Source organism: Sorex fumeus, unplaced genomic scaffold (assembly GCF_029834395.1).
Source record: "Sorex fumeus unplaced genomic scaffold, SorFum_2.1 ptg000081l, whole genome shotgun sequence".
NCBI lineage: Eukaryota > Metazoa > Chordata > Mammalia > Eulipotyphla > Soricidae > Sorex > Sorex fumeus.
Genome location: NW_026606138.1, coordinates 14540273 through 14567282, shown reverse-complemented (window position 1 = coordinate 14567282; position 27010 = coordinate 14540273). Strand labels below are relative to the sequence as shown.

The 27010-nt window shown below is 42.4% G+C and overlaps 1 protein-coding gene across 6 annotated transcripts in view; it reads left to right on the top strand.

The window, feature by feature from the left end:
- The window catches only part of RNF111 (ring finger protein 111), a 58871-nt gene that overhangs the window by 16965 nt on the left and 14896 nt on the right, over positions 1 to 27010 (top strand). For 4 of the 6 annotated variants that reach the window (XM_056130746.1, XM_056130745.1, XM_056130744.1 and 1 more), the window contains exons 3-7: positions 7813 to 7976; positions 11781 to 11975; positions 17723 to 18042; positions 21643 to 21901; positions 23360 to 23708. In XM_056130746.1, the coding sequence (XP_055986721.1) occupies positions 7813 to 7976; positions 11781 to 11975; positions 17723 to 18042; positions 21643 to 21901; positions 23360 to 23708 (1287 nt within the window). The remainder of the gene's footprint in view (positions 1 to 7812; positions 7977 to 11780; positions 11976 to 17722; positions 18043 to 21642; positions 21902 to 23359; positions 23709 to 27010) is intronic. The other 2 variants (XM_056130747.1, XM_056130743.1) reach the window with 1 other exon arrangement.

The window sequence follows — 27010 nt, the reverse complement described above, 5'->3', positions numbered from 1 at the left end:
AATTACTCAGGTGTTTCCTGTAGTCCTAGAGAACTAGTGATTGGGCCTTCTGCATACGATGTGTGCACTCAACTTGCCAAGCTCTCCTGAGTCCACCCTACTTTCTTGGTTGCTGCTGCTATTGTAATGACTCAGAATCACACACATCTGATAGTGGTCCTCATGTATTGGTCTTGGTGCTCTCCTGGACTCATGCTCTTGTTTGCGGCATCTATACACTTAATTTTATTCTACTTAAAATTTCTTCTATGTCAATACAATCAATTATTTTGTTTGTTTTTTTATTTTTATTGAGTTTTGTTTGTTTTGTTATTTTATTTGTTATTTTTATTGAGGTAATACGATTTTTATCTCAGGGTTTGTTTCCACTGGGGACTGTGTGATACCTTGCTTTGTTTCTCATTCCACCTAGGAATGAGATTGATAGAGCCATATAGGGACAGGAGGAAAATAGTTGGTTGAGATTAGAGAGAGAATAATGGCCTTAAGAAAATTTCTGGGGCTGGGGAGAGATAGTATAATGAGTTGGACACTTGCCTCGCATACACCTAACCTGGGTTCCATCATCAGTGTCCCATGTGGTCCCCTTAGCCTGTCAGGAGTGATCCCTGAGCTCAAATTCAGGAGCAAGCCCTGAGTACTTTTGGGTGTGACCTGAAAACCAAACCCAAAAAAAAGAAAAGAAATTTCCTGTATGAAAGGAGAAAAGGCTTAGGATATATAGAGATAATCCTCCCAAACACCTTGATCTTTCCCAGCCCCTTTGTTTTTATCGCCTGGCATGCCTTAAACCCAAGTGCTCACCCATCCTCCTAATTAAGATTTTAAAGCTTTTCACCTCTTGGGGTCATCCTACTTAAGGATTCTCTGTACCTCAGCTTCCCTTCCCTGTTTTTCCTTTCCTTAATGTTTCTACTTAATGTTTTTTTTTTTTTCTTTTTGGGCCACACCCGGCGATGCTCAGGGGTTACTCCTGGCTCATGCACTGAGGAATTACTCCTGGTGGTGCTTGGGGGACCATATGGGATGCTGGGAATCGAACCCGGGTTGGTCATGTTGGCTGCGTGCAAGGCAAACGCCCTACCCGCTGTGCTATCGCTCCAGCCCCAGCAAGAATATTCTTTATTCTGAATAGAAGTCCTTCGCCACATAGGTGGTTTGTAAATTGAGTTTCCTGATCTGGGGCATCTTATTCGACAGTGTCTCTGGCGGTTAGAAAGGGTGTTTTCCTTTGGGAGGAGGTTGGTTTTTGGACCATACCCTGCAGTGCTCAGGGGTTACTCCTGGCTTTGTGCTCAGGGATCACTCCTGGCAGGCCCGGGAGACCCTTGGGTTGCTGGGGATAGAACCTGGGCAGCTGTGTGCAAGGCCAGCCCCTTACCTGCTGTACTAGGACTCCAGCCCAGCACAAAATGTTTTTTTTTTTTTTTGAATTATGGAAGAAATTATATTTTAAGTATACATATACATTAAAACTCTTTCAAAATTTCTACAGAAGAGCACAAAATGTTTTTAGTGTTAAGTAAGTTGTGGCCGTATGGCTCGTGTGTGGTATCGCGCAAGACCCAGAAACCTTGGCCGCTAACACGATGTCAGGACGATGTTCCCCTGGGTTTTCTGCTCAGTGGTTATAATTGTTTGTCTTACCTTTAGGTCCATGTTGGATAGATTTTCACATCGGATTGGAGGTCTCCGTCTTGTTCCCTTTTGTTTACAGCTGTTCAGTTTTCCTGAAATCACTTGCTCTGAAGGTTGTTTTTGCCGTTGAATCATTTTTACTTTTTTTTTTTTTTTAAATAATACCGAATGTAGCCTGTCCACATGGCAGAGTCTGGCAAACTCCCCGGGGCGTACCCAATATGCCAAATACCAGTAACAATGATGGGTCTCATTCTCCTAAGGAGCCTTGAATATAACCTCAGGGCCAGGATGAAGGAGACCGTTACTGGGGCCTGCTCGAGGCAATCGACGAATAACAGGATGATTTGTGATTTTGTGATTTGTGAATGTTTCTACTGATTTTGGCCATCTTGTTTTTGGTCCTCTGCTTTCAGTCTTGACTTCTGAGGAAAGGAACCTACAAGATTATCCAGTATTTTGTCTTTTTCTTTCTTTTCACTCAGAATGATTCCTTCCAGTTCATTTTAGGTTGAAAACCGATGATTTTTTTCCCGTATCTCATAGCTGAGTAGTATTTCATTTTATATACTCACATGGACACCACGCTTTCACTATAAACTCATTTCTTAGGCACAAGGGTTGTTACACAGCTTGTTAATTGTGAACAATGCTGCTTTGAGTTAATACTCATAGTTTTGGTAGTTTTGGCTCTCGTACACTTCATGTGATAGAGATTACACATTTTGTTTTGGTGCCCAGGATACCAAATATTAGAGCCACTGGAGTCTACTTTTTAGCATGAGGTTTGATGCTGGGATTAAAATAGCCTCACACTTGGAAGGCAGCTCCTCTACATAATAAGTCACATCTCCACCTCCTGAGAAGTCATTTCATTTCATTTCATTTCATCATCCTGTTATTCGTCGATTGCCTCGAGCAGGCCCCAGTAACGTCTCTTTCATCCTTGCCCTGAGATTATATTCAAGGCTATTTAGGAGAATGAGACCCATCATTGTTACTGGTATTTGGCATATTTGGTACGCCACGGGGAGTTTGCCAGACTCTGCCCTGTGGGCAGGCTACATTCAATAGCCTGCAAGTTTGTCCAAAGTAGGAATAAGACAATAAGATATCATAAAAAAAAGTTCTGTTAAGATGTCGGTTCCGGGTTCTGGATTTTATAGTCTCTGAGTCTTGGCCGCTGATGGGATTACACGGCGCCAGGGGGCCAGGTGGTGGGTGTTACCCCCGCCTACTGGAATTTGGAGGATCTGGGTGGAAGATGCTCGACTCCAATTCGAGTAGGCTTGGAGGTCTCGGCCCCGGAACCCGCGTGGCTTTGTCCCTCTGCCAGTACCTTCAGGTGTGCGGAGAGTGGTCTCAGCATGGTGGTGGCTGGTCCTGGAGGTCTCCGGCTGCCGTAGCCCTGGCCGGGGCGGGGAGGAAAGCTCAACCCGCTCCCCTCCAAGGGACTCCGGGAAGGAACACCCAGGCGCGGGGGCAGAGACTGCACTGTTCTCGTCCGGGTTCTGGATTTTAAAGTCTCTGAGTCTTGGCCGCTGATGGGATTACACGGCGCCAGGGGGCCAGGTGGTGGGTGTTACCCCCGCCTACTGGAATTTGGAGGATCTGGGTGGAAGATGCTCGACTCCAATTCGAGTAGGCTTGGAGGTCTCGGCCCCGGAACCCGCGTGGCTTTGTCCCTCTGCCAGTACCTTCAGGTGTGCGGAGAGTGGTCTCAGCATGGTGGTGGCTGGTCCTGGAGGTCTCCGGCTGCCGTAGCCCTGGCCGGGGCGGGGAGGAAAGCTCAACCCGCTCCCCTCCAAGGGACTCCGGGAAGGAACACCCAGGCGCGGGGGCAGAGACTGCACTGTTCTCGTCCGGGTTCTGGATTTTAAAGTCTCTGAGTCTTGGCCGCTGATGGGATTACACGGCGCCAGGGGGCCAGGTGGTGGGTGTTACCCCCGCCTACTGGAATTTGGAGGATCTGGGTGGAAGATGCTCGACTCCAATTCGAGTAGGCTTGGAGGTCTCGGCCCCGGAACCCGCGTGGCTTTGTCCCTCTGCCAGTACCTTCAGGTGTGCGGAGAGTGGTCTCAGCATGGTGGTGGCTGGTCTGGAGGTCTCCGGCTGCCGTAACCCTGGCCGGGGCGGGGAGGAAAGCTCAACCCGCTCCCCTCCAAGGGACTCCGGGAAGGAACACCCAGGCGCGGGGGCAGAGACTGCACTGTTCTCGTCCGGGTTCTGGATTTTAAAGTCTCTGAGTCTTGGCCGCTGATGGGATTACACGGCGCCAGGGGGCCAGGTGGTGGGTGTTACCCCCGCCTACTGGAATTTGGAGGATCTGGGTGGAAGATGCTCGACTCCAATTCGAGTAGGCTTGGAGGTCTCGGCCCCGGAACCCGCGTGGCTTTGTCCCTCTGCCAGTACCTTCAGGTGTGCGGAGAGTGGTCTCAGCATGGTGGTGGCTGGTCCTGGAGGTCTCCGGCTGCCGTAGCCCTGGCCGGGGCGGGGAGGAAAGCTCAACCCGCTCCCCTCCAAGGGACTCCGGGAAGGAACACCCAGGCGCGGGGGCAGAGACTGAGAAGTCAGTATTATTTATTTAGTTTTAAGTTTTTATTGAATCACTGTGATACAAAGCTGTTCATTATTGGGTTTCAGTCATACAGTGATACATTTATCCCTCCACCAGTGTACATTTCCCACCACCAGTGTCCCCAGTTTCCCTCCCACTGTCCTTCAATGCCCTTCTTCCCATCAGTCTGCCTTTATGGCAGGCACTTTTTTTTCCTTTTTCTCTCTCTGCTTTTGTGCAGTGTGACTTGCCATACAGATACCAATAGGACTGGGCCAGGGCAGCTACTGTGCACAGCTCAGGGGCCCTGGGCAGGCTGCAGCCACCAGTGCAGCAGAACCTGACTAGGGGCCACATACCTCGGTCTTCTATCCAGCCAGTTGGCACTGAGGAAACTTTACTCCATAGTATGCTGTGTGCCACTCTCTTTCTGAGATGTACTTGGAGTACCGCAAGTTCTCTGAGTTGCGGGAGCTCTGACGACAGTTTTAGCCTTGGTGCCTACCTTCAGGGCCAGTGCAGGCACCCATGGGAACTTGGTGTGCCACAGCAGCTTTGGGCTCTGGGAGTGGCCCTGGAGGTTGTTTAGTCTTGGTGCAGCTTCTGGGCCCAGAGTGGGCACCCAACCGCCCAAGTAATTTGCTCATGGTAGAAACCTGGGCAACACAGCAATTCCAATCACCAGGCTGGCCTTGAAAACTGCCTTTTTAAAGAATTAACACATATTTATTCCTGAGAAATTATTGAGAGTTTCTGGGCCAACGCAGCCCGCAGTCCAGAGTTCTGAGAGCTGCCACCATTCCACCCATCCTGACACCTGTGTCCCATTTCTTAAAGCATTCTGAATGAGAGTTAGGAGTCACTGCTTTGGTATTGCTTAGTGTTTCAGAGCTTTATGATTCAGAGAGTTCATGAACTCTTTTTGAAATTTAGGTGTGTATACAACAAAAATTTAGGGATCGTATTAAAGTACATATTTTGAAAAAAAAAAGATTGTGGCTATTAATGTTGAAATAGTATATTTTTTAAGCAAGAAGTTTATTTAAATAACAAGATACTTAAAGATGGGTGTGTAACTCCACAGTCTTCTTAATGAAAAAAGCAATAATGAGGGGAAGGAGGGGGGCCATTTAGAATGTGACCAGAGAATTTTTTATCTTTAAATTTTTTGCTGTTGTTGTTTTGCTTGTTGTTTGTTTGATGGGGCTCACAGCCATCAGTGCTCAGGGGTTATTCCTGTCTCTGCACCACTCCCAGTGGTGCTTTGGAAACCATATGGGATGATAGGGGTTGAATCCCAGTTGGCCACATGCAAGGAAAGCGCTCTACCCACTGTGCTATCTTTCCAGCCCCAGTACAGGGGTGAAGTTTCTTGCCTTGCATATGGCTGACCCTGATTCCCTGAGCATTTCCAGGAGTTATCTCTGGGCACAGAGCCAGGAGTAAACTCTGAATACTGCTGTGTATGCCCCACCCCAAACCCCAGAAAAATGTGACATCATGCCAGTCAAAGCCATTCTTTTTAAGATACTTGTTGTCATGCCTTAATCTATAGAATTCCTTTTTTTTGTGGGGGTGGGGTCACACCTGGTGATGCACAGGGATTGCTCCTGGTTCTGCACTCAGGAATCACTCCTGGCGGTGCTCAGGTGACCATATGGGTTGCTGGGAACCGAACCTGGGTCAGCAGTGTGCGAGGCAAACGCCCTACCTGTTGTGCTATCACTCCAGCCCTAATCTATAGAAATCTTAGTGCAATACCAAGTTTTGTGTGTTTGTGTGTGTCTTAAGGTCTTAGGTGATACAATTGGTGAGGCCATTTTCAGCCTGGTTTGCCCTTTGAAGTTTTCCTCTCCTTGGTGGCACTCACCTGACTCCTGTTTTGTTACTGCCTATGAATGGATCAGGCTCATCCTCTGCATACATGGTGACAGAAAGATCAGTGGATCACTTTTGCATTCAGTTTAAGCAGGAGAGCAAACCAGTGTGGTAGCTCCTCCTTTTAAAAACGTTTCTTTTGCAGGGCTTAAACACTACAGGTTATGGCTCAAACGCAAAACAACATAAAATTTCTTTTTCTCCTCGAGCCTTAGGGTTATATAGTCTCCGTGTAGTCTTTCTGTATCATTGCAGTTAATCCTTAAGTATTTTATTTTAAAATAAAAAACAACCTTGGGTTTAGAATTGTGCAGTAGCATACACATGATTAAAAGATGCTTAAAGTGTTAGATACTGAAAATTCTTTATAGTTACAGGCTTTAAAAATGGAAAATAGCTGAAACAGTGGTACTTTTTGTGACCAAAGAACTAGCAGATTAACTACAGCTCTTATTATCATTCCTGATTTCAGGAAATTTCTTTTTGAACAGTACTAGAAAGTTAGCTTGGACATTATTAATTTAGGGTTATATTTTTAGTGCATTACTTCTGAGTAATTTTAGATAGTAAGAGAAAATATGTATTTTTGATTACATCATCCAAATGAATATTCAAAGTAATCACCGAAAATATTCAAATTAGTCTTTGAAAATGTTCAAAATAATCATTGATAAAAAGGCAGCATTCTTTTTTCTCATTTTTTAAGTTAAATGTTTTTCTTTCCCCCCAATTTTTATTTTTATAAAGTTGTTCACAAAAATTTATTACATTCAATATTCCATTACCAGTCTCAGCACCATAACACCTTCCCACCACCATTATTTCGAATTTTACCACCACCACCTAAGCCTGCCCCAAAAGCAGGTCCTAAATAATTTATTTCATATGGCTTATTATGAATAATGCATTTAAAATTATCCAAAAAAGTTTTCTTAGAGGAAAATGTGTAAAGATCATTGTATCTCACCCCAGTGCCATTAAGCCCTTGTATAAGAGATTACTAACATGTTGTTGCATGTTGAACCTTGTGTGCTAATATTTATTTATTTCTGTATCGAGATCCATTCCCTTCTACCTTAACACCATCTAATGTGGTGTGCTGCTCTTCATACATCAGTGCAGTATTTGCAGCCGTGTGCTTTGGGGATTCTAAAATTTTAAATAGGGAGATACAACTGGAAATAATTTTGGGATCCAGAAGCATCTCTGCAGCAAAAGCAGCATTCTTAAAACATAATCTTTGATTTCATACTAGTTACTGGTCTAATACCATTTCTCATCATTTTGGTCAGTTGGTTGTGAACGTTTGATAAAAATTTTATTGAGTAAATATTTATTGGACCAGAGACATAGTATAGCAGATAAAGCACTTTCCTTGCACATGGCCCACCTGGGTTCGATCCTTGATACCACATATGTTCTCCAGACCCCTGCCAGGAGTGATCCAGCACAGAACCAAAAGTAAAGCTTGGCACACTGCCAAGTGTGATCCAAAAACTAAAACAAAAGTCCCCCAAAATAAGCAAAATAGAAAATGTACACTGAGTGCCACATATTACCTGGTCATAGCTTTTAATTCTATGACTATTATAATATCCATTTAATAGTAATAACCACTATTTGGTGAAGTTTTGATTACTAGAACTTCACAACTTCATGTTTTAAAAGTTTATGATTCCTAGGATAGCTGACATTTTTTGTTTTTATATTTACTGTCTTAATATTCATGTTTTTTTAAGATCTCGTTCAACCCTTGGACACTCCAGATCACATTGGAGCCAAGGTTCTAGTTCTCATACAAGTCGGCCACAGGAGCCACGAAATCGCAGTAGAATATCTACTGTTATACAGCCCTTGCGGCAGAATGCAGCAGAAGTTGTGGACCTTACTGTGGATGAAGATGGTAAGTGGTTACTTTGTAAATCACTCTGCTTGTCTCAATTTAAAAAAAAAAAGAAAAAGATGGTAAGTGGGAGCAGTAGCATGCGATTAAGAAGTGAATTTGATTTTCTGCCATAGAGGCAGGGTTTGGGGGTTGGATGGGGGAGGTTGAAGGACATTGGTGGAAAATGTTCACTGGTGGGAGGGATAGGTGTTTAATCATTTTATAACTGAAATGCAATCATGAAAACTTTGTAACTGTATCTCAAGGTGATTCCATAAAAAAAAAAGTGGAATTCGATAAGGGAAATTTTTAAAATATGCTACAGATTTGTTAGCTAATGGTCATATTAAAACTATCGAAAAGGTGTCAGATTTTCTCATCTTATTTTTCAATTAAAATAATAACGTTGGGATGAAGAGATAGTACAGGAGTTAAGGTATTTACCTTGCACTTGCACGTGTTATACCATGGTTCAACACCTGGTACCACGAAACAGTTCCCTGTTATGTCCAAGGGTCACTCCTGAGCAGAGTTGGTAATAGACCCTAAGCACCAATTGGTATGCCCCAGTCTTCCACTATTAATAAAATGTAAAATAGTAATTAGTGTATAAAATTTATTTAATTAGCGCTTAAAATTTATGTATAAAAGGTTTGCTTTTCTAGGGTTTTTTTTTATTACTTGGTATTTATTTATTTATTTATTTTGGGTCACACCCAGTGATGCTCAGGAGTTAATCCTGGCGGTGCTTGGGGGACCATATGGGATGCTGGGGATTGAACCCGGGTCGGCCACTGTGCTATTGCTCCAGCCCCATTACTTGGTATTTTTTTAGAAAAAAAAATGTATGTGGTAGTTTGATCTTATCCTCAGGTTTTCTTTTATTTTTTTTTTAAAGCACTTCCAGGAGTGTGGGCCATCTCCCCTGCGTTTTATTTCCATAAGGAAAGTGATGCCTAAGATCAGGAGAGCCCTGCAGTAAGATACACACAAGGCCTAGTGAAGATCAGAACTTGGTGCATATGGCCACACAAACTGTGCCTGCATTTTTAAACCGTCTTCAGATACCAGGGACTACCTTGTTAATTTTGGCTTTGGGGAGCCCTTGTGAAGTCCTGAAAGTGGTTGACTTGTCCCACTTACCTCTACCCAGTTATCAAGAAATCTCTGTAGTGTAATACTTTCTTCTCCAGTTGAAGGCAGCAGTTTGCTCACAACTCTTTCAGGCCAGACCTTTAACATCTTCCATCCAAACAATTCGCTTTGGCCTGTTTTGGTCATCCAGCGTTTCTGTCAGTCAAGGCCAAGTGGATGCCAAGTTGATGCAGGCCCTTCTCAAATGGAGAAGTAATGGGCATCTTGGATGCTGCAGGGCAGCTTCAGCCATTCACCTCCATCCAGTGGACATTGGTAAACGTTTTGCGTCCATTTTGTCGATAAACAGACAGCCCTGCGAGTGGTCCATCTCGTGCTGCGTGATGCAGCTCACGCACCTGCTGGCCTGCCCCATCACCTGCTCTCCCTGAGGTCCAGCCCGCCCTGTGCACGGCCTGGAAGCCGGCCATGCTCTCGCCCTCCGGGAAGGTGACCAGGCAGCTGTCCAGCACCCGCGGGCTGCGGTTGAGGAAGTGCGCAAGGCGAAGGGCTCCATCTGGCGGGCGGCGCGCGGGCGAGGCGCACAGGCAAGGCGCGCGGACTAGGCGCTCAGGCAAGGAGCGCAGGGGCTGCGCCGCGCAGCGCCAGCGCAGTGCCGCTGCACCAGCCGCAGCAGCTAGGGGCCCCAGCTTTGCTGACCCCACCCGCAGCACGGCCCGATACTCGCGCCGCTACGCCCCGCGCCAGATGTCGCACGCAGCGCCAGTATGAGCGCCGGTGGGCCGGGCTCCTGGGGCCGGCCGCTGCTGCCATGGAGTTGCAGCCATGGAGCTGCAACCCAGCCCGGCGACGCCTCGCACCCACCGCAGCCTCTTCCCATCCTATTGCACGCCCCTTTTACTTTTATTTTTAATATTTTAACTTTGCTCTGAAAATGGAAACATTTTTAAGTGTAAGAAAATAAAAGCATTATTACAAATTTCAAATGGTTTGTACTGATTATTTGAAATGCCTAATTTCATCTTAAAAGTTTACTTTCTAGCGTAATATTACTGATGATTTTTGTTCTGCTCAGTTTTAGTGTTCTGGTTTACAAGTCACCCAAGTGAATTTTCCTACATATTAAAAGTTGTTTTCACCAATTATTATACATTAGAAGGAAATGGTCAATTGTTACTTCTTTGAAGGTAGTAAGCCAATATTAGTTGCCTTTTTTGTGTATGTGGTATGTTTCTTGACTTTGGGAAACTGGTATTTTCAGAAAACCAGTATTTTAAGTTAATGAAAATGATGATGCCTTGCATGTGGCCCCTTTGATCTGATGCTGGCTCAATCCCTAGTACCTCATATGGTCCCCTGAGCACTGCCGGTCTGGCTTATGTTTGGCGGTCACTCCTAGCAGTTCTCGGGGTATCATGCAGGCCTGGGATTGAATCTGGGGTTCCTACATACAAAACCTGTGCTTCAAGCAGTGAAGTCGCTCCCTAGCCCCCCAAACTTTGAATTTTTATCAATAGTACTAGTGACTATTATATTTGCAAATGTGTATTTGCAGGGGCTCCCAAATAATGTTCAGGGGCCACTGGACCACTCCTGGCAGTATTCCCTCAGCTCTGTGGACTTGCTACTGGTGATACTGTGCTCAAGGAATTATTTGGTGCCAGAAGCAGTGTCTGAACCTCATACACACCAAGCATACACTCCCAACTCTTGGAAACCTCTCCCTGTCCCCATACAAATATTTTTTTTATAAAACATGAAGCAGTAAGATTAAAACAGATAGTAAGGATAATGGGCTGGAGCAATAGCACAGCGGGTAGGGCGTCTCCCTTGCACGCAGCCAACATGGCCGACCCGAGTTCGATTCCTCCGCCCCTCTCGGAGAGCCCGGCAAGCTACCGAGAGTATTCGATATGCCAGACACAGTAACAACAAAGTCTCCAATGGAGACGTTATTGGGCCCGCTCGAGCAAATCGATGATCAACGAGAGGGCCTTTACCTTACCTTACCTTTACCTTAAGGATAATGGCTAATGCTTATTAAGTGATTAAAGTGCTTTTACGGGGCCAGGGAGATAGCTTGCCTCCCACATAGATAGCCAACCTGGTTCAATCCCTGATACATATTTTGTTTGTTGGATAAATCTTATGTATATATATTTTTTCTCTCAGGGAGTTAATTCACGATACGACGTAATTTCTCTCCGAAAACACAGATTGTTCCATCAGTCTAACACAGCCCAGGATTTCTGTCTTCATAATAAAAGATGAAGCTTAGAATTGGATCACTTGTCCCTTTCTCTTTTTATCACCTCCCAGTTCAAAATGCTTGCATCTCTTAATGGCCAGCATTTTCTTAGAATTGTAGTTGGGCTTGACACATTCAAGTCTCAACACAATCTTCTTTGTAGTTTTAGCCTTTTTCCAGAAAGTAGGCTTAGTCTGACCTCCATAATCACTCTGCTTTCTGTCATAATGACGCTTTCCCTGGCATACAGACCCTTCTGGTACTGTGTGACTTTGTGGGGCTGATGTTTGCCACATTTCTTACAAAAAGTCCGGCAGGTTTTCGGTACATTCACCATGCTTGTGGCAGCGGTATTTGCAAGAAAAGGAAGCTAAATCATATTTTTATGTTTGCTTAATAATAATAGTTAAAATGTTAGCTGAGATTCAAATATAACCTGTTAATTTGTTTTAAATTAATAAATGATTTATATTTTGTAGAACCTACTGTAGTACCAACCACTTCTGCGAGAATGGAATCACAAACCACAAGCGCTTCTGTTAACAGTACAAATCCATCTACCTCTGAGCAGGCCTCTGATCCTGCATCAGCTGTCACTAGTAGCCAGCCCTCTGCAGTGTCAGAGACTTCAGCTACTCTTCCAAGCAATAGTATGACTGGTACTTCTATAGGAGGTATGTAAAACTTAAAGGCATTGGGAGGAGCTTTTTCAAAGAAATACTGATTTTGAGATTTTACTATAATAGCAAGGGTGTATTAGAATGAAGATCCTGTGAAAGGGAGGCAGGGGAGGGTGCCTGAGAGACAGGCCGGGTTAAGGTATTTGACCTGGGTTTGAAATGTATTGGTTTGGAATTACTTTGACAGCCCTCCTCCCCTGAATCTCTGCTCCCCTGGCAATATTGCCTCAGCTCTGCGAACATGTAGTTTCCTGAGCACTGCTGTGTGTGACCCCAAAACACGAAAAAATAAAAAGAAGTAAAACATATGGTGAGAGTAAAAAAAGTCGCTTGTGAAATTTAGACTAATTTCATATATCAGTTTGTTTTTAACTTAGTGTTAATGGGGAGAATGAGCCAAAAATTCAAGGACCAGAAATAAAAAGATAAGGCAAATTAAATTTATGTGCATCCAATAGCATGATTTAAAAAGTGAAAGATGTCCAGAAACCCTGTATTGTGTAAGGTATTCGGAATAGAGAGGACTCTCAAACTCAACAGTAAAAAGATAAACAACCAAAATTAGAAGTGGGCACAGTGGAAGCCAGAAAGGTGGCTTTAGTGGTAGAACATATTCCTTGCACGTATGATACTCTGATGTCTGTCCTTTGCATTGCAGTATTCATTGCATTGCATTTCCCTTAAGCAAAAGAATGATGTGTCCCTAGATATATATTTTTTTAAATAAAGACAAATGGCCAAGAAGTACATGAAAACAATATTTGTTATTGGGGAAAATGCGAATAAGAACAACAGTGATCTACCAGTTTATACACACTTTGGATTTCTATAAAAAATGAGGCAGGAAATTAAATAACCAATGTTTATAAGGGTGTTAGAAATTGAGATCCTTATGAATTTCTGCTGGGATTGTAAAATGGTACAGGCATTATGGAAAGTTTTGGTGGTTCTTAACCATATGATCCAGCAGTTGCTGGTAATATATCCAGAAGAGTTGAAAACAAGAATGGAGTTGTAAAAAGTTTGATGGGGCACTTGCCTTGTAGGCAGTCACATTGGCTGCAACTCTGCCTGGTTCAAACACTGCACCACATATGAGCCCTAGCACACTGCCATGGGTCACTTCTGAGCACTGCTGGGTATGGCCCAAAAACCAAAAGAGTTTGATAATACTCACTTTCTCAGATTTTTATTGGTAATTCTTTTGATATAGTATCTAGAAATCATTGCTAATCCAAGATTTTTATAATTAACTTCCATGTTAATTACATGTTAATTAACTTCCTTTTAGGAATTTTAGTTTTAGTTCTTATCTCGGGTTCTTTTTTTCTTTTGTTTCGATCAGCAGTACATTCTCTGCTGCTTCTCCTATGAGTTATTTAATTGAGCCTATGCTAGCCTTTTACCTTGATAGTAGCATAGAGATATGAACTCATTGTTAATTATCAGGGATTTTATAGCCCCAGTGGCCCTCAAAGGTTTGGCATATTATTTTTAGTAATGAAGCCACCTTATGATTCTTATACTTTTTTTTTTTTTTTTGCTTTTTGCTGTTTGGAGCTGGAGAGATAGCACAGCGGTAGGATGTTTGCCTTGTGCTCAGCTGGCCTGGAAGAGCCAGGTTCGATTCCTCTGCCCCTCTCAGAGAGTCCGGCAAGCTACTGAGAGTATCTCATCCTCAATATGCCAAACACAGTAACAAGTCTCATAATGGAGATGTTACTGGGCCCGCTCAAGGAAATCAATGAACAACGGGAGGACAGTGTGTGTGCCAGTGTGCTTTTTGGGTCACACCCAGCGATGCTCAGGGGCTACTTCTGGTTCTGCACTCAGGAATTACTCCTGGCAGTGCTTGGGGGATCATAGGGGATGCTGGAAATAGAACCCTGGTCGGGCGTGTGCAAGGCAAGTGCCCTACCCGCTGTGCTATCACTCCAGCCCCCTTATACTATTTTTGCTTTTTAATGACCGCTGTGCTATCACTCCAGCCCTCTTATACTATTTTTGCTTTTTAATGAAACCACCTTATGATTCCTATTAATTTGTGCCTTTTACTATTGTATCATTTAATTCTTTTTTGTTTGTTTTGTTTTGGTGCTACACCCAACAATGCTCAGGGTAACTCCTGGTTCTGCACTCAGGAATCATTCCTGGTGAGCTGGAACCTCTCTGGGATGCCGGGAATCAAAACTGGATTGGCTGCATGCCCTGCCATTGTACTGTCTCTCTGACCCCTGTATCATTTAAGTTTTATACTTATATTGAGCAGATTGTAAAGCTACTTGTGAATGGATTAGGTCTCCCTCTCCTGGGAGTGTGAGCAGAGTCAAAAGCAATTTTCCCAGAGATATTTTTTAAATTCCTTGAAAAATGTAGACTGGAGTTAAATGTGCTGCCTTATATTTATTCATTGAGGGAATATTCTTTCTCTTCAGTACTTTATGGACTATCTTGTTTTATGTATTATCACTTAATCTTTAGCTTTTTTTTTGATATTTATATTTCTTTTCCTATTTTAGAAGAAATCTGAAACAATAAAATACTTTCAAGACAAATAAAATTTTTTGAGGGAAAGGGTTGAACTCTTCTCATTCACACCTCTCATCTGGTAGCTTTGTGTACTTGTTATTCTTATCTAGATTGTATATGATAGTCCCAATTGTATTTCAGGACAGTCTCAAAATTTTATAAATTTAATTTTTAATTTTTTTTTGAAAAACGAGAATTTACTGAGATGACAGTTATATTACAGATCATCACAGAAAATCACTTGCTTATAACTAAAAGCAACAATTTCTATAACATATAAAGTAAAATTTAGAAGACACTAGGAAAAAAGGCAACAATCATATAAATTAATTTTTTTAATAAATAAAGTTTGCCTGAGGCTGGAGTGTAAGTTCACTGGATAGGGTATTTGCTTTGCATGCCGTCAACCCAGGTCGGTCTCCAGCATCCCAAATGATCCCACAAGCACTGCCAAGAGTAATTCCTGAGTTCAGAGCCCTGAGTTTTGCCAAGTGTGGCCCAGCCGCGCCCCCAACCCCACAAAAATATAGACCCTTTGTGCTGATAATTTAAAGTAGCAGTTTCACTACTTGAGTTGCATTCTTGTGATTTACTCTTAAGTTCATAGGTTTTGGATAGGCTTGATTGTACTGCACTTCTCTAGACTAAAAGGGCTTTATTTTATGTCATTTTATGTCATATGTCTACATATAGACCTCTATTAATCTGCACATAGCTGATTCAGACTACACTCAGGTTACACAGTTCAGCTGACTTCGTTTTATTCCATGTTTTATTCCATGACTCCTGTTTTGCTTTTTTTGGACCATATCTGGCTGTGTTCATGGCTTACTCCTCATGCAAGACTCAGGGGACCTTGCCTTGCATTCAGCCAACCCAAGTTTGATCCTTGGCATCTTATTGGGGCTTCTGGGTACTGCCAGGAGTTTTTTCAGAACACAGAACCAAGAGTAAGTCCCGAGCACTACTGGGTATGGCCCAAAACCCTAAATTATACTAATAATATTTTTGAAGTAAAACAAGCTTATTGGGAAATAAAGGGAGGAAAGGAGAGAGAAGGATATGCTCAAGAAAGAACATGGTCTTCTCCAGAGTGGAAAAAAGTCCAGGCACATTTCCCAAGCAGTAATGTGTGGGCTTTTTCCTCAGGCTAAGGAAATGCACCCTAAAGTTAGAAAATTCCCCTCTCTGGCATATGCGGGCCAAAGAGGCAAGCAAGTTTTCTTTTTAAAGTGAAAATTGATCTTCAGTTTTAGTGTATTCCAATAATGTAGTTTAAGGAAAGGGTTCTCTTTTCTAGATGAGTATGGGATAGACTTCTAGGAGCGCTTTTGCAATTCTTCAGTCATGGTTGAATATACTTAAGATTTATTCTTGGTATGTGACCTAGAATGTACTCAGGACTCAGTTGTTTTCTACCTAGAAAACTTATTGTTTTTCCTATCAAAAATAATACCAGGAAAGTATTAAACATTTAATATGAAGTTTAAGGTGAATAAGAGGCTACATTGGTCAGGATTAGATTCAGTGTTGGAACTCAGGTTCATCTGACTCTACATATTCCCACTTTCGGATACTAAAATGATTAGTTCACTATAAAAGTGCTCTCGCTCTCTCTCTCTTTCTCTCTCTCTCTCTCTCGCTCTCTCGCTCTCTCTCTCTCTCCCTCTCCCTCTCCCCTTCCCTCCCTCCCTCTCTCCCTTTCCCTCTGTGTGTTTCTCTGTCTCTCCTCCCTCCCTCCTTTCTCCCTCTGTCTCTATTTCTCCTTTTTTTGTTTGTTTTTGGACGACATCCAGTGGTGCTTAGGGCTTACTAATGGCTCTAACTAAGCTCAGGAGCACCTGGTGATGCTCGTAGACCATATGGGATGTTGAGGATTGAAGCCAGGTTGGCCTTGTTCAAGGCGCGTGCCTTATCTGCTATCATAACTCTCCAGCCCAAAATCTTTTATTTCCTAAATAATAATGCTTATCACATAAGTCTGGTCTTTTATTTACTTATTTTGCATTTTGGACCAGCGCTACTGGGGCCAACTTCCAGCTTGGTGCTTAGGAGTCGTTCCCCGAGATGCTTGGGGAACCATGTGCCAGGAATCAAACTCAGGGCTCTAGCATGCAAAGCATGTGCACGAGTCTTGTGCTTCCTCCCTAGCTCCAAAGTCTTACCATTTTGTGAGGTGCCCAGGAGGCCTGGAGTCGACCTGAGGCCTGAGGCTACAGTGCTATAAGGACCCTGCAGTGCTGGTATAACTTGGTCTTAATCCCTGGACTGTGTCTCTGGCTCCTTAGCATTCTCATATCTCTTGGGTCTGAGTGTATCCTCCAGAGAAAAGGAAGATATCAAAGGTTGGTGAGACTTGTCAGATACACTGCAAGTTAGTTGATTATATATGAGCAGGTAAGAGTTTAAGAGCACCTATGGCTGGAGTAAGGTGTTTGCCTTGCCTATGACCAGCCCTGATTACATCTCTGCCACTGTGGATGATCCTCCAACCACTGCCACTGCCAGGTATTGCTCCTGAGCACAGAGCCAGGGATAGCCCCTGAGGAGCCAGTGACACAAACAAGGAAGGACAAGTAGTCCGCATTATATATGAATGATTTATGTATTGGGGTGCTTCATTGGACTCAGAAGAATTTTATTGCATATAACAGAATTTTAAAAATGGATTATTTTTAAATTTAAAATAGCTAATCACTAGGGACCAGAAAGGTAATAGTGGGTATGGTGTCTTTCTTACATGCAACTAAACCAGGCTCAATTCTCCTGCCCTCCATATGGGTCCCCTGAGCACTGCCAGGAGTAATTCCTGAGTGCAGAGCCAGGAGTAAACCCTGGGCACTGCCGAGTGTGCCCCCCCCCCCCAAAAAAAATATTATCAATCAAAGATAGATCAGTGGCATGTTTATTATTTGGTGGAGGGGTTGTTGGGCCACAGGACCAGGAGTGGCTCAGGACGAACTTCAGCATCATAGTAAACAAGAACTTCTGAAGATTTTAGGCTTTCAAATAAAACCAGTAAAGACCAGTGCCCAAAGTACATAGTACACAAGTCAGGGGGTCAAGGATGTGACCCTACCACATTCTGATCTTCAGAGATTTGCATCATCTTAATGTTCTTTGATGCACCATACCTAATTTTTGCAACACTGTTGAAAGCAGTTTCCCTCTATTTGGTCATTTGATGGTTCCATGCATCTCTTGGTTTCAAGATGACTCGAGGAGAACTGCATCTAGTGCTGTGATGGAAGCCGGTCCCCCTGCCATGCCAAGGTTACCTGCCTGCTGTCCCCAGCACTCGCCATGTGGAGGGTCCTCCCAGAATCACCATGCTCTTGGACACCCACACACGAGCTGTTTCCAACAGCATAGCCACCACTTTCAACACCACCACCACCACCACCACACACCCCACCCAGCGGTCCCAGTTTCTCCCTCCTTCACTGATCCCGCGTGCCCTGTGGAAAGACCTCCACAAGTACCAGCGCCGTGTGGGGGAAATGCCACTTCTGGCACCAGCTACCATGACCAGGTATGTAGAATTTCCTGGGTTTCTCTAAAACTTTTTAAACATGACTCCTTTGGTGGTGGTGGTGGTGGGAAGAACAGGAAATAATGGTAATTTATCTGCTAAATTAGTGGGGGGAAGGAGAGGGGCTGGTGTGTGCACAGCACTGGACAAAGAAGGGGTTTCATATGTGCATGATTCTGATCTTTGTAGATCTTATTAGAATTTTTGCTTTATTTTTCAGTATTGAAAATATTGACATAGCTCATAAGAAAGTGGGAAATTGTCCTAGTTTTTCCCCATGTTACTTCTGCTTCAGAGTAATACAGATATATACCTGTGGCATAATTTATAAAAACTGGTGCTGGTTTTATTTTATGGGGATTTGAAGTTGGCAAATATTATAATCAAGTAGTTGATACTGTTGGTGAATGCTTGAAATGTAAATTAACATCGATTTAGTATTGGTGATCACATGGGGTAAATTAAATCAGGTGTTATGTCCTATTTTAATTTCTGTGTCAACTCTCTAATCGTGATATAATGTTGTGAGTATTGTGTATGTTAAATAACAGTATGCTATCAGGGTAACACATGTATTTGTGAGAAAAAGTATTAGAAAAAAGTGAAAAAGGAACTTTTGAAACATTGCTTTCAAACTTCTAGAACTGCTTTTCTATGTTCACTGGCTTACTAAAGTTTAACTCTGTATGGTTCAAATCCTTGTCTGTGTGTAATTATTTATAATTGATATTAAAAATAATAGTACCTAATGGGTATCTGATGGATCTGGCTAAAATAAGAAAAAGTTGTGGTTCTTTTTTTTTTACTGAATGAAAATAAGGGTGGATTCTTAAAATTGGCTGTTTCCAAGAGAAAATTTGAAGGGGAATATAGGAAATTTGATTAGAGATTTTAGATGTTTTGAAGTATTCATCTGAACATTTCCTAATTCTTGGAAGTGAGAACAGATTAAGAAAAATGTTAGGATGGACTGAATTAAAGATGCTTAAAGAAAAAAATTTCCTTTTACAGGAATCTGGGCTAAAAGGAGAAAGAAGGGTTATAAGTATAAGAAATATGGTGGAAAAGTAGATCTTTCACTTTATGCCACATTCGTTCAACTGCCACCAACAGGTTTTTGTTTACTTCAGCAATATTAGCAAAATAGTAAAATAATATTACTTTTTTGAGAGCTCATATGCAGCACTCTGTGAGTGAACTCATTACAGGTAGAATATCTTTTACAGTTATTATTCAGGGTAAAATATTTATTGCGTATTCATTGTTTTTTTCTTTTTGAGTCACACCTGGCGATGCTCAGGGGTTATTCCTGGCTCTGCACTCAGCAATTACTCCTGGTGGTGCTCGGGACCATATGGGATACTGGGGAATTGAACCAAAGTCAAACGCCCTCCCCACTATACTATCACTCCAGCCCCATATTCATCTATTTTTAAGTAGAGATGTTTGGATTGCATCCAGATAGTGAAAAATCAGCAGAATTGGGCATTCAGTGGAAAAAATGGGTATGAATGAGAATGGAGTGAGTTTGTTTCCTGTTGTAGTGTTGGAAATTGACTCCAGGGTCTCACACATTCAAGGCAAGTGTTGTGCTGCTGAGTCACATTCCTGGCCCCAGAGTGAGATTTTGAATAGCTGGAGACACATGGAAAAATTTTGGAGGACTCAAATGTTAGTAACATGCTCATGAGTTGAGGCTTGCGTGACTTGTCAGAGCAGAAAGTTGAGGAATAGAATTAATGAGCTGCTTTGAAGATTTGTGATTATAGGCTGGCTTATGTGTAGACAGAGTTACCAAAATATTTGTGTTAGGCATTACTTACAGTCCATAGACAATAATAGTTCCCTGGAGTCAGAGAGATAGTACAGTGATTAAGGTACTTGGGTTTGGAGTGATAGTACAGCATTTGCTTTGAGCCAGCTGACCCAGGTTGGATCCCCGGCATTCCATATGGCCCCTGGAGCACCACCAGGAGTAATTCCTGAGTGCAGAGCCAGGAGTAGTCCCTGAGCACCAGGTTTGACCCAGAAAGGGGGGAAAAAGTGCTTGTCTTGCACACAGCTGTCCAAGGTTTGATCCCTGGCATCACATATGGTGCCCTTGTGCCAGGCATCCCTGAATATCAAGTCAGGAGTAAGCTAGCTGTGAGCACTACTGGGTGTTACCCAAAACACAGCATAGTAACAAGTGTGTGTGTGTGTGTGTGTGTGTGTGTGTGTGTAGCAAATACTACATTTTATTGCATAATATTGCATTTCACTTTCCATCTTGCTCGCCATCCTCTTTCTAGAATAAGAATTGAATGAACTGTTTTATAGTGAAGAGGAATGATTTCTTTATTCTTTTCTTTCTGTTCTTTAAATTTGCCCTTGGTTCCTTCAGAGAACATCTTCACTCTACAGTTGAGTATCTATTCTCAGGGAGTGTTCTTAATCACTAGCTGGTCAAGAACATCATAAGACTTTGATAACACCAGTGAACTTGCTATGTTGTATCCTAAATAAGAAAATGGAGCAAGGATTTGAATCATATCTGAATCAGAATTATTCTTAAACCATCCTCAATTGAGTGTATACATTTGCCAACTCAGAAGAAAGAGACCTGACATTTGCTTGATTACAGTCACAATATATCAAATAAAAGGGTTTTTCTTTTTTACCTTCATACAGTCTCCCTTGGACTGTCATTCCCCTGCCTTTATAGCATAAAGAGTTACTTTTCTTTTTGATATCCCCTGAGAACCTAGAGCCCATTGAAAGCACAGAGACCACTGTTGCTCTGCGTACTGCTGGGAGACTTGGGTCTCTAATATGTTGTCCTAGGCTAGCATTCCTCAGCCTTGGATACCTGCGCACCATCACTGGCCATCAGACTGGGCTTAGGTGGGCAGATGTAACCAAGGTGGTGGTTGTGGGATTCTGCCTTTCTGTGCCTCTAGGTTGGATGCTGCCCTTGCCTTTTCATTTCTAGCCCCTTAGTTTGCAATATTGAACATGCCTGCATATATCTATCTCCATATGTAACTTAAGCTTTATTTCTTTAATTATGTCTTTAAAATTGCTGAATTCTGAGCAAAGACTTGTATTAAAATTACATAAGAATACAAAAAAGCAGTACTGTTATGTAATTGCTCGAGTATAAGTCAGCATTTTATTTAGGATTTTAACTTAGTAACAGACCTTTCTATAATCATGAAGAGCATCAATAAATGGAATTTGATCACTTCCAGATTTGGCGCAAATACCCTCCCCAAAATTAATAATAATAATGAACTTTTCTTGCTAAGATACAGATAATGGAAGAGAAATTCACCTTAATAGTATACTGACTTTTTGACTATAAGCAGCAAGATAGTAAGCTTAGTTTTTAAAAACTGATTTTAAGTATACAGTTGGCTACAATTTTCCCACTCCAAGAAACACAAAGTACATGGTATTGTCTTGGTGTTTAGTAGTTTTGCACACTAAAATTTCATCTTCAAATTGTAATTCAAAGATTGTATTGTTATAAATTGTATTAGAAGTGTTTTCATAATAATGCCTTGCATCGGTGTTTTGAGCAAACTGTAGAAAGATAAACTGTACTTCCTCTTTATATAGCAGGCATTGCCAGTAGACCTGAGCAACAGTGCTATCAGAAGTCATGGGAGTGGTAGTTTCCATGGCGCATCTGCATTTGATCCCTGCTGCCCCGTTTCTTCTTCCCGAGCTGCAATCTTTGGCCATCAGGCTGCTGCTGCTGCCCCAAGTCAGCCATTGTCACTGGATGGTTATGGATCCAGCATGGTTGCACAGCCCCAGCCCCAGCCTCCTCCGCAAGCCTCGCTCTCCTCCTGTCGGCATTACATGCCACCTCCTTGTAAGTATGTGTATAGAGATGGAGTATGGTATTTTTCCTGAAGCAACCTTTCAGTTTAAAAAAAAAAAATCGTAGATGGTTAGCATTTCCTTGGCTGAAGAGTGGGTCTCTTTGTTTATGCTGCTTTCTCCTTCCACCCTCACGGCCCCCAAAGCATTTTCTAAGGTAAATCAGATCATGAAAATAAAAAGTGTCCTGTTTTGTCTATTTTGCAAAATTAAAGTATACCAGTGGCACCTTAGATTCCTATAAAAGGAAATTTTAAATAATTTCCTTTAGGAATGATAGGAGTTGTGAAAGTTTAATAGTTTCTAGGATAAGGTAAATTTTGACTAAGTTTCTTAGGTTTAATGGCGGTATTAGAGAGAATTTCTTGCTGAAAACCTTTTCAGTTGCAAAAGGTCTTTATATTCATTTGATATAAGCAAATTCTTTGTTCTGAAAAAATTATACTAGGGGTAGAGGTAAGGCTCTTGCCTTGCATGCAACTGGCATCCCATATGGTGTCCTGAGTAAGCTAGGAGTGATTACTGAGCACAGAGTCAGGAGTAACCCCTGTTTACCACCAGGTGTGGCAGCCAACCCAGGTTTGATTCCCAGCATCCCATATGGTCCCCTGAGCACCCCGCCAGAGTAATTCCTGAGTGAAGAGCTAGGAGTAACCCCTGTGCGTTGCCGGGTGTGACCCAAAAAGAAAAAAAAAAGACAACTTGAAAAACATTTAAACCTATCTTATGGCCAGAGTGATAGTACAGCAGGTACTTACCCGGGTTCAATCCCCCAGCTCTATCGAGCCAGTCAGGAGTAAGTCCTAAGCACCGCTGGTTTGGCCCAAAAATGAACCAAAAAAAACCTCCTTTATAGTTTCCATATATACAGGAATTCTTACAAATCAGTAATGGTACATGGTAGGCTAAGAATGGGACTAGATAGTTGTGTTAGTTGTGTGGAAAGAAACAGAAATACAACATCTTTCTCAGGTTGACATTTAAAAAATTGTGATGGAAATAGTAACTGTGGTAACCTTTGGGGAAGATTATTTTATGATTTTTTTTCTCTCAGATTCAGAACTGTAGGAATTTATGCTACAAGGCCTGTCTTGAGTAATGTATATAGTATGGACATACTCCCACATGCATATACATGAGAGCATGAGCACAAGAGTTATCATAACATATATGTGTTTTTTAACATTTGGTTTACTTCTAGTTTTATCTGTGATGGTTTCATCTGGTTTCATCAATTGATATTGGTGTATTCTGTATTAGAATGCTAATGAATGAATGAAGTAAAAGTGTATGTGTACTGAAGAGAAGGTATCCAAGATCATTCAAAGAAGGAAGTAGGTTACTGAGCAGAATTGAACAGACTCAAGCACTGATTTATAAAAATTAAGTATATATTAATATGTTCATATGTACAAAAGCAACAGCATGGTACCTCTGTTTTTTCTTGCAGATGCTTCTTTAACAAGACCGCTTCATCATCAAGCCTCTGCCTGTCCCCATGCTCATGGAAACCCTCCTCCTCAGACTCAGCCTGCACCTCAAGTGGATTATGTTATTCCTCATCCTGTACATGCTTTCCACTCTCAAATATCTTCTCATGCAACATCTCACCCTGTGGCACCCCCACCCCCAACTCACTTAGCCAGTACTGCTGCTCCAATTCCCCAACATCTTCCTCCTCCACACCAGCCGATTTCCCACCATATTCCAGCCACGGCACCTCCAGCTCAAAGACTTCACCCTCATGAAATGATGCAGAGGATGGAAGTTCAAAGGAGGAGAATGATGCAGCACCCAACGTATGTTTTACGTTCTTAAAATGATATACTTTCCTTCTGTTTCTGTTAGCCTTAAAACTATAGAGTTATAATTTTTATTTACTTCAGCCCGCAAGCTACCGAGAGTATCTTGCCAGCTCGGCAAAGCCTGGCAAGCTCCCCGTGACGTATTCGATATGCCAAAAACAGTATCAAGGAGTCTCACAATGGAGACATTACTGGGCACACTCGAGCAAACGATGAACAACGGGAAGACAGTGCTACAATGCTAGAATTTATTTGGGTTGGGGTTGGCCCTGGCATTGCTTAAGGGCTACTCCTGCCTCTGTGCTCAGTGTTGACTCCAAGTGGTGTTCAGGTAGCCATGTGATACCAGATCAAGCTAGGGTTGGTCAAATGCAAGGCTAGTGTCTTAACCTCTATTCTGTCTCTCCTACCCATACAACTACTTGTTGTACGTATTACATAACTATTTTTAGAAGCAGTGTAGCTATTAAAATCTTTAATTCACTAGGAAATTTATTTTTATGTGTTTTTGATTTGTTTTAAGCTAGTCTTAATAGTGCTCAGGAACTGTGCAGTGAGCCTGGGTCTCTTACCTGTAAAGCACTCATTAGTAAAAAAACTCATGACTTGGGTCAGATCCTAAACATCTGATTTCATTAAATAACCTGATTCAAATGTTATTTGAAAAAAAAAAAACACTGAAAAATTCGGTAACCTGCCAGGTTGGTAGGTTACCGAATGTAGCCTGTCCACACGGCAGAGTCTGGCAAACTCCCCGTGGCATACCCAATATGCCAAATACCAGTAACAATGATGGGTCTCATTCTCCTAAAGAGCCTTGAATATAATCTCAGGGCTAGGATGAAGGAGACATTACTGGGGCCTGCTCGAGGCAATCGACAAATAACAGGATGATTTGTGATTTGATTTGTAACCGAAAAATTGTAATGAGAGAGGTGTAATGAGGATCACAAGGAGTGATCCCTGAACACAGAGCTAGGATTAAGCCCTGAGCATAACCAGTTGTGGCCTAAAGACATATTAATAAAATCGTGGATAAGACTTCTATTTACACACACACACACACACACACACACATGCGCGCGCGCGTGCGCGCGCGCGTAAGAGAAGGCCTATTGAGTCTTCTGAAATTAATTAGTAGCTAGACTCTTAATAACCTTGGGTACTTGTAGGTGTTGACACAAAACATTTGAATCAGATTATTTAATGAAATCAGATGTTTGGGATATGACCCAAGTCATGAATTTTCTTGCTAGCCAATGCTTGCTTTCTGTAGTATTTCATAATAAAGACTGAGGAAATCTTGATGATATAGGGGAGCAAGACTGAGTTATAAAAGATCTTATTTGATGTATGATATGTTATTACTAACTAGAAGGGTATTAGTAGAATTTTCAACATCTGATACTAGAAAAGTTCTTGGTTTATTTATAAACTTAAGCATTAAAAATTGTACTGAGGAGGCCAGAGTGATAGTACAGTGGGTAGGACGTTTACCTTGCACAAAGCCGAACCAGGTTCGATTCCCAGCATCCCATATGGTCCCCCAAGCACCGCCAGGAGTAATTCCTGAGTGAAGAGCCAGGAGTAACCCCTGTGCATCACCGGGTATGACCCAAAAAAGCGAAAAAAAAAATTGAGGGAAGCTAGAGCAATGGTACCATAGGGTAGGGCATTTACCTTACCAGCAGCCAGCCCAGGTTCAATCCCTGGCATTTGATATGGGCCCCCAAGTTGTGCTAAGAGTAATTCCTGAGTGCAAAGCAAGGATTAACCCCTGAGCATCATCACATATGTGGGGGGCGGGGGGGAAGCCCACTAAAAAATTGTAATGAGAGAGGTCCACCAGGAGTGATTCCCTGAGCACAGAGCTAGGAGTAAGCCCTGAGCATCACTGGTTGTGGCCTAAAAAACATATTAGTAAAATCATGGATAAGACTTCCATTTATATTTATTAAATAATGGGTGTCCTAAAAATTTTTAATTTTGAAGACAAATAATTAGAATCCTAGTGGGCTCACGTGAAGGATAAAGTTGATGGTATTTTTATGTGGTGATAGAACTTTCACAAATCAACTGAAATTTTGACCATTTTTAAAAGAATTGTATTGCAAGTAATTTAAAAGGGCTGGAGGTGTTTACACTGGAGGCCTGGGGTTGATTCCAGACACTGCTTGGTACTGTAACAAATTCTAGTTGTGAGTACCCAAGACTGAGCCAGGAATAGCTTCTGAGAACCACCAGCTGTGGGTCAGCAAATAAAAAAGTAAAATTGTGGACCAAAGAGATAATAGAGGGGTTAAGACATTTGTCTTGGGGGCTGGAGCAATAGTATAGCAGGTAGGGCATTTGCCTTGCACGCAGCTGACCCGGTTCTATTACAGCATCACATATGCGCCCCCTGCCCCCCCCCCCCCCCCCCAAGCATCACCAGGGGTAACCCCTGTGCATCACTGGGTGTGACCCAAAATGAAAAAAAGGGAGGAAAAAAAAAGACTTTTGTCTTGCACATGGCTGACCCAAGTTTAGTTTCCAATATAATATATACTCCCCTTAGCACCTCCAGGGGTGATCTGAGCACAGAGCCAGGAAAAAGTCCTGAGCACTGTTGGATGTGATGCATCCCCAACCCCCTGCCCAAAACAAGAACAAAACAGTAACACAGTTGTCTCTCCAAACATTTGACGAGACTAACTGGTTTTTGTTTTCTTTTGGAGGGGGGATACCTACACCAGCAGTGCTTTGGTGTTACTCCTGGCTCTGCGTTCAGCAGTCACTCCTCGTGGGGCTCATGCGACCATATGGGATGCTGGGAGTTGAGCCCATCCAGGTCAGCCTCGTGCAAGGCAAGCACCCGAACAGCTGTACTCTCTCTCTAGTCTCATGATGAGACTAATTGAATTTTTGCTTTCCTTCCGAAAATCAGGGATCCAATTTGGGGCATTTGCGTATGAGCACCAGACTCTGTTGGTCTAATTTTGTTGCATGTTTTTGTAAAGAGAGATTTTTGTTTTCTGAGGGGGTCTTTCAAGCAATAGTCTTGGGGGACCATTTTGTGCCAGTCATTGAAACCATACCAAGAATGTACTCCAGCCCTTAGAGTTATCTCCACAATTTTCCCATAAATAAAGTTTTATGGGAATACTACTCTTGTTTAATTTGTATAATCTATGACTTATTTTATACTACAGAAATTAAATTGAATGGTTGCAACAGGGACCACATAGACTATTGTATGTGAAAGATATTTGGTTCTTTAGAAGAGTGTTTTTTAAATTTTTCATCTAAATATCACT